Genomic DNA, 14224 nt, shown 5'->3' with positions numbered 1-14224 from the left:
AGACAAAGAGCCTTGTATATCTACATTGTACAAATAAACTTTTTTTTCCACAGTGTTTCACCCATTAACTTATGAAGGAGGAGTGGATCTAAACAGGTAATTAACAAGAACCAGAACGGTTTTGTTAAAGCAGTTAGCTAAATTTCTCAGTATCCCTCCAGGTTCTCTGCTGGCTGTAAAAGTCTTCTGTATGTGAATGGTGTAGCTCTTCCATTTTAGATTCCCAAATATGCAGAGAACCAGCATTGGGTTCTCAGTTTTAGCATGCATTGAAAGATTGTTACGTGAACATTTCTGCAGTCTGGCTTTCATGAAATTGCTTTATTTTTTTAATTGACAAGCATACTGTCATCGTACATAAACAAAATAATGAAACTGTCATATGACTGTCCATCACATCTGTGGTAAATAAATTATGTAAGAATTTGTGATGGCCTATAGTGTTGTAGTAACTGCACATGCAGACCCATGCTTTCAGGGGAGGGGAGGAAAAAAAAGTACTTGGCTACTTGGCTTAATTAAGTATCTTGTTTTTGTAAAGTATTATGGACCCCAATGAAAAAGTAGCTCTGCTGACACAAATCTTGGAGTTTGGACAGACACCAAAACAGTTGTTTACAATTCCTCATCCCCGAAGGATAATACCGAAGTTGAAAAGTTTGTCTCGAACATCTAGTCACAGTGTTTCCATAACTGAGTCTCCAGGTAAATGTGTAATGGATAAACTGATGATGTAACGGATTTGTAATTTTGAGTAGTTCTGTATCTTTCTCCCACAGGACCTCATTATACAACTCTCTTGGCCACTTTCTGTGTAAGCCAACTTAAAATAAATCCATGAACTAACTAACTGTTACAGAAAAACTGTCAAGACCATTTTCAAATTTGAAAATACAGGCATTGTCCTGCATTTTGCCTTCTGTTCCAGTGGTCTCCTCTGGGACTGTTCAACCTCTGCTTTTGAAGCTGTGGGAGGGCTATCATTCCTGGCCTTTCATGACACTTCAAAACCAAGCTGGTATGACGGCAGCTTCAATGACCATATCTGCAGGCATTCTAAATGATGTAAAGGTTTGTTCAGTTTTTGAACTGGGATGTGTTTGGGGTGATTGATTGGCTTGGTCTAAATACACCCTAAGCATCCAAATCTTTTCCTTTTCCATGACTTGAATGAAAATCTGTAAAGAAATTACTTTGTTTTCCCTACAGTATGTAGGGACAATGTTGATTGAATAACTTTCTTGAAGAGAAAAGGATATGTAATGCCATAGCAGGCTTCTGCTGAATGAGGAACTTAGACCATTCTCTGAAACTAAGATGCTATGGTTTTCATCATGTGTATAGTGGTCTGCTGTAAACTGGACTGAATCTTCAGCCTAGGTATCACATGGAAAGGTTTGTCTCGGTTGTCTTCAATTCACTGACCTTTTGATGGCTTTCATTTTTAAGCAGAAAAGTGAAGATGAGTGCTACATAGCATGGCAACCTGTAGCATCCAAATGGCAAGAGTGGCTTTGAAAGTTGTATATGGTGACAATAATGTTCATATGTGTTAAATAAATATGGTGGGATGCTACCTAAGTCATTAACTCACAGATTAACAGTTCCTGTTGGGTTTGGCGTTTTTATAGTAATTGACATGTAATTGTCTCAATTTTGTTGTGTTTTTTTATCCCTTAACTTTTGCAACAGTGCAGTGAAATGACATTGTGACATTCCTAACAGAATGCAATAGAGTAATAAAAGCACATGATGTATTGTAGCAGTAGATGGCTTTCCTGGTACTTTTCCATTTGGAAAGCTCTTTGACATCTCAATGGAACACCAACACACCTCTACAGAAAAGGTTTTGGTTTTGGTTTTTTCCATTTTGGAAACATGTTCTATAGTCTCCAGTTTAAAAGCCATGGTTCTGGGACTAAAATCATATTTTTGACTGTGTAAGCCTATGCAGTCAGGAAGAGATTTGTAAAAAAGTTAGTGATCTTGTCACTCTATACATTAGCCAAAAATTCTTATTCCTGGAAGTCTGCATGATTTCTGTACTCTCGTATTTATGTTTGCAACTTCAGCTACCTAGTTGTTTGAAATCTATCTTTTTATCTTCTATCTGTGATGAAACTCTATTGTGGCATTTTATTGTAGTTTCTCCAAATGAAGAATCATTTGAAGATTTGACAGAAGAAACTATAAGACTTGCTTGGAACAATATTGCCAAACTAAAATTAGATGACCAATATAAAATTCACAAAGAGTAGGTACTATTCTTTTCACAGTCAAAATTGTTCCATTTAATTTTGTGTGGGGGGAAGGGGAGGAATATCTGTGTTTCAGTCTGAATGGTGGGTTGCAGTTTAAGGTAAATATTTTCCTTTGTGAAACAGCTCATTGATTTGATTACATAAGATGAGTTTGAGTTATATGATGGGTTATGAATCCAGAAAAGGTATTTGTCAGCTTGATTTTTTTTTTTTTTGTCCCTTATATGGATGTAGAGCTAAGTTCATTATCATTTTAGTATCTGAAGCAGATATTGATTCCCATTCTCTAAAACTGTCATAGCAGCAGCCAGATAAAGACTTCCATTTATTTATTTATTCATAACCCCAGGAGGACCTAACTTTTTTTTCATCCCATTTGATTAAAGGTTAAACCATTAAGTTCAACTACTGTACACCTTGAGCTGCTGCTGTATGAGCAATTTGCCATGTCTCAGCTATAGGTTTTCAGTTAATGCAGGTACCAAACTACTGTTCTGATGGATTCTTAGGGAGCCATGAGTCAGCAGGGGCACTTAGGTGAACTTTGAAAATACCTAACAATGATGACAGCAGCTATGTTTTAAAGAACAGATTTTCCTTTAGCCCCATCCCTTGTCCTAGTGGCTGGACTAGTAGGAGGATTTCTTACTACCTTGAGTTCAACTACTTTCTTGTAACCCAGTCTAGAAAAGAGACATTCTCTTGTCCAGAAAACAAGGTAATATTTGTAGTGAGAAAGGGCCTCTGTTACCAGGTTAAGGTTAGGGAAATCCTGATCCTGAAAACAGACTTGACTTTCAGCTTCTGATTTTCCAACTCCACCCCCCTACCCCCACCCCAAAGACTGCTGAAAAAAAAGAAGCAGGTCTGTATAACAGAATTTTGGCTATGCAGAATGCTCTGTGCTTCCTAACAACAAACTCCCTGACATAAGCTGTATGTCTAAATTTCTAGACTATAGCGACTTTGCCAGTGTCAAATTTGAGGAGAAAAGACATGCAAGTTCTGATTCCTGACACTTGAGGTATTCAGTATCTGCTTGTAGGCAGGTTCCTGACTCTTTTTGTAGCTAATCCCAAATTGGAAAGACTGAATGTGAAACTATTTATCCTCTTGCATGGGCATGTCCTTTCTGATGAGGATGAAGTTCTTGCAGAACAATATGGGGAACCTGTACTGGTGTTTCACATATTATATCAAGTTATATTTTTCTCTCTAGGCATATAACACACCACTGTACTGCTTTTAATCTTCTTGAATGTCTTAGTTCTTACAGAGATCAAATAACAATTTTCAACTCTAGTCAATTTACAGTATGGTGGTTAAGTTTCAAAACCTATGAAATCACCTATCAGCTTACTTGTATTAAACAGGGCAATTACTGGAATAGCAGTCACTTGCAATGGGTCTTCTGTTTTCACTACATCCCAGGGTAAGTATTATTGCAGAGGTATTTACTAGAACCTGCAGTGTAAATGCAGGTTAATGTTTTGTGAACAAAATAGCATGAAACTCTGAAATGTAGTTAAGATTGAATCCCGTTACTATCTTCACTGGGAACAACACGAAGACAATGCTAAATAGGATATTTCTGGAATCATTGAGTTCTGGGGGTTTTTTTACAGTCATGAAAGGAGTGGCTCTAATCTTCTGCTAAATGCAAGATTCTTGTTTTCACTTCATGCTCAGTTCCTTCTTACTGTTTGAGAGAATTTCAGTATTCGTATGTAAAGGCTGCTTCTGTTTGGTTTTTGGATTGTCACCTTTGCAAGTCACCTATTATAGAAATTAAGTTAAATATGTATTTCCTGTAATTAAATAGCTGAAGTACATGAATTTGTTAAGTTTTAGATCAGTTTGACTCAAGGATTTCAATATTATCCATATCTAGGCTTGGGAAGGAGGTGACTTCTCCCTTTAGATACCAGACCTCTCTTAAAGTTTGATAGGCACGGGGGAGTCCATCTGTAAGTGGTGCAAAACGGGCTATTTCCAGGCTCAAGTCACAAGCTCTATAAAGAGTTTCTCAAAGATTAAGACAAACGTATACCTCTTTTTCATAGTAAGATATTTGAATATTCAAACATGAGCAAAATTACTAGCTTCTATAATATAAAACAGTCCTTTTATCTTCTATTTTGTCCATTATCCCCAGATTCAACTTTGAAGATGTTTTCCAAAGAATCAAAAACAATCCAGAGAAGTGTGTCCTTTTCAAACATGGTAAGTTGCTGTCAAAATAAAAACGAGGTCATTGGGAATCTTCGGAAAGCTACTCACAGAAATGGTTGTTAGCATACATCAATGTCTCTTTTCTTCAACAGCCTACTCAATTGTATTGTGTGTGAATAATTTAGTGGAGTGAATTCAGACTCTCTTGTCAGGCCTCTGGGGAGACAGAGTGCATTCTGCAAACACGGGAAGGGAGCGCTCAATGGTTGCACTGCACTTCTGTGCTAGCTCTGAGTTGCCCTGCTGTCCAGGGAAGGGCTTGTGGTACATAAAGATAGTCTGGCATGAGCAGAGGAGTCTTCCTGAACAACTTTGCACTGCCATTGGGATCAGAATCACAAAGCTTAAGTTCTGCCCAGGTGCTCACATCCAGCATTGCCTTACTGGTTCCAAGTGTTTGAATGCTGTGAGTCAGCCAGTAGACAAAAACCAAGCACAGGGAGTGGAATCTATGCTGGGTGAATTTGAGCCATCTTTCCTCAATGAGTGGTGATCTCAGTAACCTCTGAACATTTTTCCCCTGCTTCTAAACCAGAACTTGGGAAGAGATTCTATATTTGATTTTTCTGTGCTTGAGCACTGTGGCCAGACCTGGGTCATAGAGATTCACTCCCAACCGTTGTGGTTAAGAGTCCTTTATTGAGGCAAGACATTAGGATATATCTGTACCCTCATCTCTAGAGGGAACAAAAAAGGGAAATGGGTTGCCCAGACAGAAGCCATAGCATGCTCTAACAGGTGCCCAAGTAAGTTGCGGGATCAAGGCCCTATGGCCTGCCATGGCAGACACTACCAGGTGAATCTAGATACAGCAATTCCTAATGCTTTAGCCAAGGCAAACTTGGGAATGTCGCTTCTTGGTACTGTAAAAAGGGAGCTCTTTGCTAAATCCTAAGCCGGAAGTCAGTTTTTCATGAGGAGGCCTTGTATGCTCTTTTTTATTCTTCCCCTCTATGTAGTTTTAGTGCTGACCTGTTGCAGCAGTGCTAGAAGCAGTAGTCTTTTTACAGTCCAGCAGCTTACTGGTTTTTAGAACAGATCTAAAACATGACCAGTAAGGATACTAGTAGAAGCAGATTTTTTTTTTTTCCTTGCTGCTTCCAGTGATGGTAACGTAACTGAGCAGCTGTCTATAAAGCATGTTTCTTATTGAGAATAGTAAGAATTAGATAGTTAGGTTTGTTTGAAAGAGCTGAGCTGATAAGTAGCTGTCATGGAGAACAAACATCAAAGGAAACCTTCATTTTCAGTTTCTGTTAGCTGCTTGCATCCAGAACTGACAGTAGCTTACAAGATGAAGAGCTGACCCAGTTTCTCTTAAGTGAGGAATTGTATACCATGTCCTTGAAATACCAGCATTTTGAAAAAGGAGACCCATCAGTTCTGCATGTATTTCTGAACTTCAGTGCTACCTTTGTATTTACCAGGGATTAAGTAGTCTTGCTGTTCAGTGTCCAGCCTCTAAGGTTTTTCTTGATTAGTGTCATGTAACACCTGTATGTTGTGTGTATAGAAGATGAAAATGCTTCTTGTTTTCCAAAAGTATGTTAGTGTACTTCTGTTTGATTTGGGATAAGAAATTGAATACTACCTTTTTTTTTTTTTTTCTTCTTACAGGCTTTGTCATCTTGTATAATCTTACCAGGAGATACCACTGTCATAAGTTCTTCATGGGACAATCATATGTGTGTATTTACTTCTTATTGACTTTATTGAATTACATTGAGTGCCCTGGTCATTATGTTTATGGTTTTAGATAATGATACAGAAATTGATTGTTAAAACACAGTGTCTGTATTTCTACTTTTTTTTTTCAGTAGATTTCTGTTAGAAACTGTAGAAGCAAAGTTACTTTCATCTATTTAGAAAAAAAACTTTTGAGTTTTCCAAAGATGTAATGCTTTTATAACCTTTTTCTGTTAGATATTTTTATTCAATTGCATTTGGAAGACAGCAAGATATCTTAATGGGACACGATGATGCAGTCAGTAAGATCTGTTGGCGTGACGGGCGTTTATATTCTGCATCTTGGGATTCCACTGTGAAGGTCTGTATATGGGTTTGTTACACTTCAATAACTAGCTATGGCTAGCATTTTGTAATTTCAGCCAGCCAAATGATTTGGAGTGGATGTCCCTATTGTACTAGAATAATAACTTAGCTAGTATCACAGTAAGTTTATTTCTAGAATATCTTCTTCATTTAGCTTTATCTCAACTCTGTTTCAAAGCTAAAGTGTTACTTTAAAGAAATTTCATTCATTCTATCTTACTCTAAATGTGGGGGTTTTGGAGGCACGCTGTGTTTGTTGGAGGAACGGGAATGTTTTGTGACGATGGCTGGTGATTCTGTTTGAGTTGAATAGGCTTCTAAAACGTTTAATAGTTTTGTAGATTATGTTCTTCAGCTAAGTGGACCTGGAACTTGCTAATCTAAAAAGCATGCCTACAGTTAGGTGGAAAGATAATTTGGAAGTTAGAGACAGGAAAGAATTTCCCAAAGCCTTCTGTGTATGGCTTTTTGGTAAGTATACATTCAGAGCAGTGATATACCTGTGCTTAGGCAGGCTTCTGTTTAATATATGGCCCTCCCTAGGGTAAACGAGTTCAGGTGCCATTTGTTGTTGCTGTTGTCTGCCACGTAGGCCAGGCCCAGTTAACACAAGCAGTCCTCCTTGTAATGTGAGAATTCAGTACTGAGGAAACTCATCCAGAGTTACACTAATGCTTCCTTGTGCAAACCTACATATCTGTGTTGCAGGTGTGGCACTGTGTTCCTGGAGAGACCTTGAGCAATAAAAAACACCACTTTGAATTGCTTGCGGAGTTAGAACACGATGTTAGTGTAAGTATGTGGATGGAAATATAGTATCTCAGACTATGAAAATTAATTGCTCATTAAAATCAAAGTCAAGATCTAGTGGTAAAGCACAAGGATTGGGTTAAAAGACTGAGGGGCTGTGTTGTTTTGGGAAGTGTGTGTGTGTGCAGGGTTTTTTTGGTTTGGTTTTGGTTTTTTGTCTGATGTGTCCTGCACCAGTGTCCCCCGCTTCCCTGGTTGAAAGGTCCACTCCTAGGGACTGAAGCAACAGTATAACAGGGGTTTCTTAATTTGTCTTGCTCAGCTGTATGCATAGAGTTCCAGGGGGACAGGGAGGACTGGGTTTTTTTTTTTTTTGCTGCTTTGTTTTTTGAAAACAGACTAATGTTTTTCCAGTATTTTCATTGTTACAGCTTCTTCTTAACGTATCTTTGCCAAAGGCAAGAAAATGAAAAAGAATTCTTCTGACTTGTCTACCATGCTATAAAATACATTAATGAATTTCACTGTAAATATATAAACACATTGTGTGCAGTGAATCATAAATGTGTAACTGCACAGTTTTATTTATAGCCTCTAATGTCACTCTAGTAGAATATTTAGAATTACTCTGTCTTAAACCTTCTTAAGAGTTAGTTTTTTAACAGGTCACAACATAGGCAAATACTGAAACAGTTCTGATAATTTAAGAGCTGTACCCAAGAGAACTGGAAACAACTCAGGGCTAGGAAGTTCTTTAAACTAAAGAAAAAATTTACCATTAAGGATGAAGTCTTGCATTTAGATGGAGAGTATGGGTACTAAAAGTAGTCTGAAACATCAGTTTACACTTCTGATTCTGCAAGGAAAAAGCATTTTAAAATATCATCAAAGGGACCTATCTTTTACTTTTTACAGGCAGGATTTTTAATAATTGTACTTAATTAAGGATGTTGCAGAATTAGATGTAAAAACTTTTTGTAAATAAAATATCATTTTACAGATCATGGGCTTGCTTTGTGTATGTTTAAAACCTGTCTCAAGATGGGCTTACATGAAAGAATAGGCAAATCATGGGATGTTTAACTTCCTAGGTGAATACAATCGACCTTAATGCTGCAAATACTATACTAGCATCTGGAACCAAAGAGGGTACCATTAGTGTTTGGGATGTTACTACAGCAACAGTGTTGCACCAGTTGCCGTGTCATTCTGGGACTGTGTTTGATGCTGCTTTTAGTCCTGGTATGTTGGATTTCAGTTTTTTATATGCACTCTTGGGTGTTTCAAAGGGAATCTTACTCCTGATATCATGTAATAGACCCTTGTTACTGGAATTACTACTTAAGTGGGATGGTGAGATGCTTTGGATTGATATGCATCTCCATTATAAAGAATGTATTAATTGTACACAAGGCTATACTAGACTGTAGACCAGTGGTCTAGACTCTAAACCAATTTTCTTTATCATTGCTTGCTTAGAGACTTAATGTACAGTAAATTATCTAGAAATAAGTATATCAGGCAATGTCACATCCAGCCTGCTGTATCACAGACTGCTTTGACTGCTAGAACTGAATGTCTAAACATGCTTTTCTGTTGTTGTTTCTTTTGTTTGCTTTTTTCTTTTGTACAGACAGCAGACATCTACTCAGCACAGGAGAGGACTGTTGTTTTAAAGTAATAGATGTACAAACCGGAATGCTTATATCTTCTGTAATGGCTGATGAGCCACAGAGGTAATTCTGAGAACATACAGATGATGAAGCGTGGCCAAGTGTTAACTGTGGAGATGCTTGATGGTTGGCGATAGCAGAATGGGAAGGGCAGTAATACCAGCAACTTTGTTTTACTGAATTACTTTTTTAAAGTGCAAAGGCTGACATTCTAGCATGTTGTGTGCATTATGATCAAGCTTTCCAAAGGGACAAAACCAAACAAGCATCTAAGTAAATAATGCATGTGTCTTTTTTTTTCAACAACTTTAACGTCCATAAAAGATGATGGGAGCTGTAGGTAACCAGCTCTTCCAGCAGCTGAGCTACTGAAATTTCGAACAAGGAGACAGTTTTCTTACTTGAATCACCTCTGCCAATAATCTTGATGATTTTTTATTTTTTTTAATTGCAATGCTTCCTTTTTGTTTCGATAATCTAAGAAAGGATTGGCTATTATAATTGAAGTGATAACTTTTTTTTTAACAAACCAAAATGCATACAGTTCTTTATGGTTTATCAGGTAAACAGATGGAATGCTCACTCAGTTACTAGAGTAAAAATATAGCAGCCATACATGGAATGCACGTGTTGGTTTCTTGCGTGTGTATGTATACATAAATATATAAGTATATGCATGTCTGTATATATATATTTTTATTCAGTTATTTCCCTGAAAGTCCTCTTTGCACTTCAAGTGGTTGTTTCAGGAACAGTGACAGAATTGAAAGTGATAGCTCACAAGAGCACTTGGGTACCATACACGTGTACAGCTGACTGGGTCCTCTTCTGTTATAGGAATATGCTTCATCCTTCTGCCAGGGGAAGGTCTGACTGGGTCTACGGCAGTCAGAGAAGCAAGTTTGGGTCATGACCCTTTCAAATAATTTGGGAATAACCATCCCAGAAAGACTGTGTTAAAGGGTAGAGTTTCCTTCAGTTTTGTACATCCGTTTTCAATTCTTTTTGGCTTAGTCAGTTTGGAAATGTTTGGTTTTCATTATACAAAAGCTGGAAGTGAACTGATTTGAGCCTTACTTGCAGGTGCTTCAGATGGGATGGAAATACCATCTTATCAGGAAGTCAGTCTGGTGAATTACTCATTTGGGACCTTCTTGGAGGAAAAGTTACTGAAAGAATCAAAGGACATACAGGTATGCCTGAACTATTATGATTCTCAAATTGAATGGAAGATTCCTATTTTCCAGCTCTGTTAGCATTGAAAAGTTTGGGAGTCATCTGCTCAGTCAGTGGGCTGTTCTTGATGTTAGTGTTATCTGGAACACCAGAACTAAAAGTAGGTCCACATGAGCCTCCTAGGAAATTTAATAACAATGGAGAAATATTGCTGTTTACAAGACTGACCAAAGGTAAATGACTTGGGATTTTTCTAATTCACACAACATCACAAAAGTCAGCATTTTTCTCCCTCACAGTCCTAATGAAGTATAGCATAGACTGCCTTGTAGACTTTGCTCAAGTCTGTCCAGACTGTGAGTCTAACAACAAATTAAGTAAAGGACACTAGAGAAGCTGTTTGGATGGGGATTTATAGGCTGCTTATATGTATCTGCATAGCCTTCAGTACATTAGTTTTTCTCCTTCACACATTTTGGTTGCTATCTCAGGTTTATTCAGCTGGCTTTTAAGGCTGCCTTCATGAACAGGTATTTCAAACTTACCTACTATAAGCTTGTACTATGGAACTTGGCCTGTACAGAGATCATTCTGTAGCTAGAGAAATCTTTAGAAGTGGGCTTCCAGGCATAAGCTAAATGTTAATGCACTTTTAATGAGAAGTCCAAATGGCAGAGTGAAAAATCTCACTTTCTAGAGACACCTTCTCATCTTATCCCCATGAATCTTCAGCCAGTGTGCCATCTGCATTCTACACTGCAACTGACATTGTCCCTCTAGTACGCAAAGTCAGCTGAGGCAACGTAGCATGAGATCATTACTGTGAATAAGAGTAGACACCTTGAAGCCTACTAAAATTCTTGGCATATGTGGTGTCAGTGTAGTCCAAACTTAATGATCAGATTATCCTAAACTCTCTTAAAAAGATCTGTTCCATCGTCTTGAGTACCACTTGTATTTGCATTTGGATTTACTTGTTTGGGTTTTTTTTTTTTTCCCCAGGTGCTGTAACGTCCATGTGGATGAATGAACAGTGCAACAGTGTTATTACAGGAGGGGAAGACAAACAAATCATATTCTGGAAGCTGCAATACTAAGTGCCTTTCCCTCCAGATATTTAAATGAACTCTTATTTTAAACCGGACCTTTTAAAGGAACTTAAACTGTGTGCAATGATGGCTGCTGAAGTTCAACCAGATAGGAAGCTTTGTTCAACTACAACTTTCAATGATATGGTGACTTCACTAAGAGCTCTTAATTTCCATAGTGTATGCATTTGTTTTTCATGGACTATCATACTGAAAATGCTTGTCTAAAATGATATCTGAGATGAAATTAAAGACCTATTTTTCTGTAATTAAAGAGCTCTTAACTTGCAGTCATTGTTTGATTTGCATAGAATGCATCAGAGCTTGCTGTTCAAACTGGTTTCAAAGCAACAGCATTTGCATTCTTAAGAAGTCTTTAAGGATGCTTGCAACTTAGCGCCATGTCTCATGACATAACATATGTACCCCTTGTATGGTCAACCTTTCTTCCTAGTGAGGATGCATATGATGGTAAATACTACTTTGAATACTAAGGCAGCTGTTGTTCTGAGCAGTGGTCAGTCTATTCTACAATCTAGTCTCCAGCTGTGGCTATTTGCAAAGGCACAGAGAAGAAAAAGAGCACACTTTATATTGGTTTTGTCCTATTGAAAAATAGCACTAATGTATTAGCCTGAAAGGAAGCCAAGCATAAAACAATCCCCTAACAGAGAACAGGTATGCATACATGTAATATGTTGATATAAATCTTCCCCTAATAATGTGCCTGAAGTTAGTCTTATGCTCTATTACTACTGCCTTTCATCACTTCTCTTACTTATCCCTCTTGTAATGACCTTCAGCATCTTCATGTTTTGTTTGGTGTTCTCAACCTCTTTCAAGGCAAATTGTCTTTGAGATGGAATTTAAATACAGCACTTAAACAGAGCTACAGCTCCTGGGTTTATCCAGTCCCTTGTTGTCTTAACCCAGTGACAAAGCAGTGTTGCACTAGGCTTACTTTCTCTGTAGGACTTGGTTTCCTGCAGGGAGCTGTTCTGCAGTTAAAGACTTGAAATAGTCTTTAAATGGCTTATTACAGCAAGAAACATCTGCACTTGTGATGTTGCCCCAGTGTGACCCAAGATCACTAGTTTTTTTTCTCTGATGGTATTCTCTAGTGCTGGTATTAAGATGCCCTGTGAATGTGTCCAGGACAAGCTGGACAAGTCCTTTGTTCAGTCAGGCCTTTGTCTGTAGACATTGTGCCTTAGGTTTGACACCTAACACCTATTTCAGGACATAGCTGCTTCTTTAGCATTGTAGAACAATCATGTTATGGTTAGGGGCTGTTTTTTCATTCCCTTTTATTATGCTGGAGTTTGAACTTACTTTTCAGTAAGGTAATGGCATGATGTTGAAGTAAACTGATATTTCAGCTGCATGACTCACTTGGCTTAGCAAATAACTGAACTTCTGTGTACTCAGTGAGTGTGTGTGATGAAGGCACAAGATTAAGCCATATCATGCATGCCTGCTGTTACCAGTCTTAATCTTGTAGCACCATGTTTGGTGTCTGCCCTGTTTCTTCACCTTTCATTATATTTATTTCCCAAATATATCTGTGTGTAGGCAAAGATGACATAGAAACCCACCTTCTACACTTGCCTGGAAATGTCACACAATCCAGAAATCACCTATGTGTTGTTTTAAGCATGGCTATCATTGCTTGTTTACCTCCACCCTATTGTACTTTGTCCCTGGCCCAGAAGGCTTAGGTTTTCTGCATTACAATACTAGCCTGAGTTTAAAGGTTGTGCTGGAAGTTCTTTTACATTTTAGCACATCCTATCTTTTGTATTCTGTTCCTGCTATTGTGCAATTTTGCAACTCAAGTTATACTCTGCTGTGCTTGAAAATCACAGAGGAATAGTAAACTACACTTTCACACCTGTTTTCTTGATGTTCTTGCCCAAATTCTGGAAACAGCTGTGCTCCTTTGTCACTAGGGGGCCCCCCTACTGCTGTAAACCGGAGGAAAAGGCCCCTGAAGTTTGTGACCCCTTGAATTTTGACTTAAGCAACCTCATAGAGAAAATACCCTTAACTTTCTTTTGGTTAAATATGGATGCAGATGATGCATAGCTTTTAAGTGCATCTGAGGTTTGCTTTCTACTGTAAAACATGCTCATAGAACAGAGCCCTCAGCCAGCTGTTTAATTGCCTAAAGCAGCCTTAGTTTGTGGTTTGCTTTTTCTTTTTTTTTTTTGGGGGGGGGGCGGGGGGGGGGTTAACCCTGTTACTAGGTTATATCAGTATGTTAGGAGTTTTTTTTAATCAGATGTATGCAAGGAACTACTTACAGACCAATATTTTCTTGCAGCTTAACTCAAAGTTTATCTTCATACATACTCTTCAATCCAATCTAGTTTCTGCATGAAAACAGGAGGTTTTTTTGATCACTTCTGGTTGCTACATGCTACAGCTGGAAAGAAAACGCTACTCATACTGAAGTTCTATGCTTCTCATTTCCAATGGATCTCCACTAGCCCCTGCTAAATCATCTGCTCCTATGTAAAAACTGGTTAGATGCAGAGATCAGCATTTCAGTAATAGATTGTTTTGTTCTCCAGGGATTTCATAGCTAAGCAAACTAGCTTGCCAAGGAACTTAGAGATGACTGCTACAGGTCCTATGCCCATAAGGCTGAATCATACCAATGCTACGCGAAGTCACCAATTACTGCCAGTAAATGCTTGCCACAGTGGTTCCAGAGACATATCATTTAGTAACCAGACAATCCAATTAAAATGGTTCCCAGGATGAATTTGATCACCACTACAGCCTGAAGGAATGTAATGGTTTTCCCTCAGTTACCATAACTGAGAAATTCATTTGAGAAGCAGGAAGCTACAAGACGGACTCAGCTGAGCTTACACTGCTAAACTTAACAGTACTCTGAAGTTAAGTAATCCTAGATTGCACAGTTGAAACCTGGAACAGAGGATAAAAAAAATTAAAAAGCAAATCACTTTGCCAAAACTGGTATTTA

At 38.1% G+C, this 14224-nt stretch overlaps 1 protein-coding gene across 1 annotated transcript in view; it reads left to right on the top strand.

Annotated features, from left to right (window-relative positions):
• The window catches only part of NSMAF (neutral sphingomyelinase activation associated factor), a 42731-nt gene extending 31249 nt beyond the window's left edge, over positions 1 to 11482 (top strand). The window contains exons 20-31 of the mRNA XM_075728225.1: positions 54 to 96; positions 542 to 705; positions 2146 to 2254; positions 3635 to 3693; positions 4417 to 4484; positions 6111 to 6178; positions 6417 to 6540; positions 7254 to 7337; positions 8387 to 8537; positions 8929 to 9031; positions 10052 to 10161; positions 11147 to 11482. Coding sequence (XP_075584340.1) covers positions 54 to 96; positions 542 to 705; positions 2146 to 2254; positions 3635 to 3693; positions 4417 to 4484; positions 6111 to 6178; positions 6417 to 6540; positions 7254 to 7337; positions 8387 to 8537; positions 8929 to 9031; positions 10052 to 10161; positions 11147 to 11241 — 1178 coding nt within the window. The 3' untranslated portion in view covers positions 11242 to 11482. The remainder of the gene's footprint in view (positions 1 to 53; positions 97 to 541; positions 706 to 2145; positions 2255 to 3634; positions 3694 to 4416; positions 4485 to 6110; positions 6179 to 6416; positions 6541 to 7253; positions 7338 to 8386; positions 8538 to 8928; positions 9032 to 10051; positions 10162 to 11146) is intronic.
• Positions 11483 to 14224: the final 2742 nt, after the last annotated feature.

Source organism: Pelecanus crispus, chromosome 2, assembly GCF_030463565.1.
Source record: "Pelecanus crispus isolate bPelCri1 chromosome 2, bPelCri1.pri, whole genome shotgun sequence".
Classification (NCBI taxonomy): domain Eukaryota; kingdom Metazoa; phylum Chordata; class Aves; order Pelecaniformes; family Pelecanidae; genus Pelecanus; species Pelecanus crispus.
The sequence above is the reverse complement of the archived record's forward strand: the minus strand, read 5'-3'. Positions and strand labels throughout refer to the sequence as shown.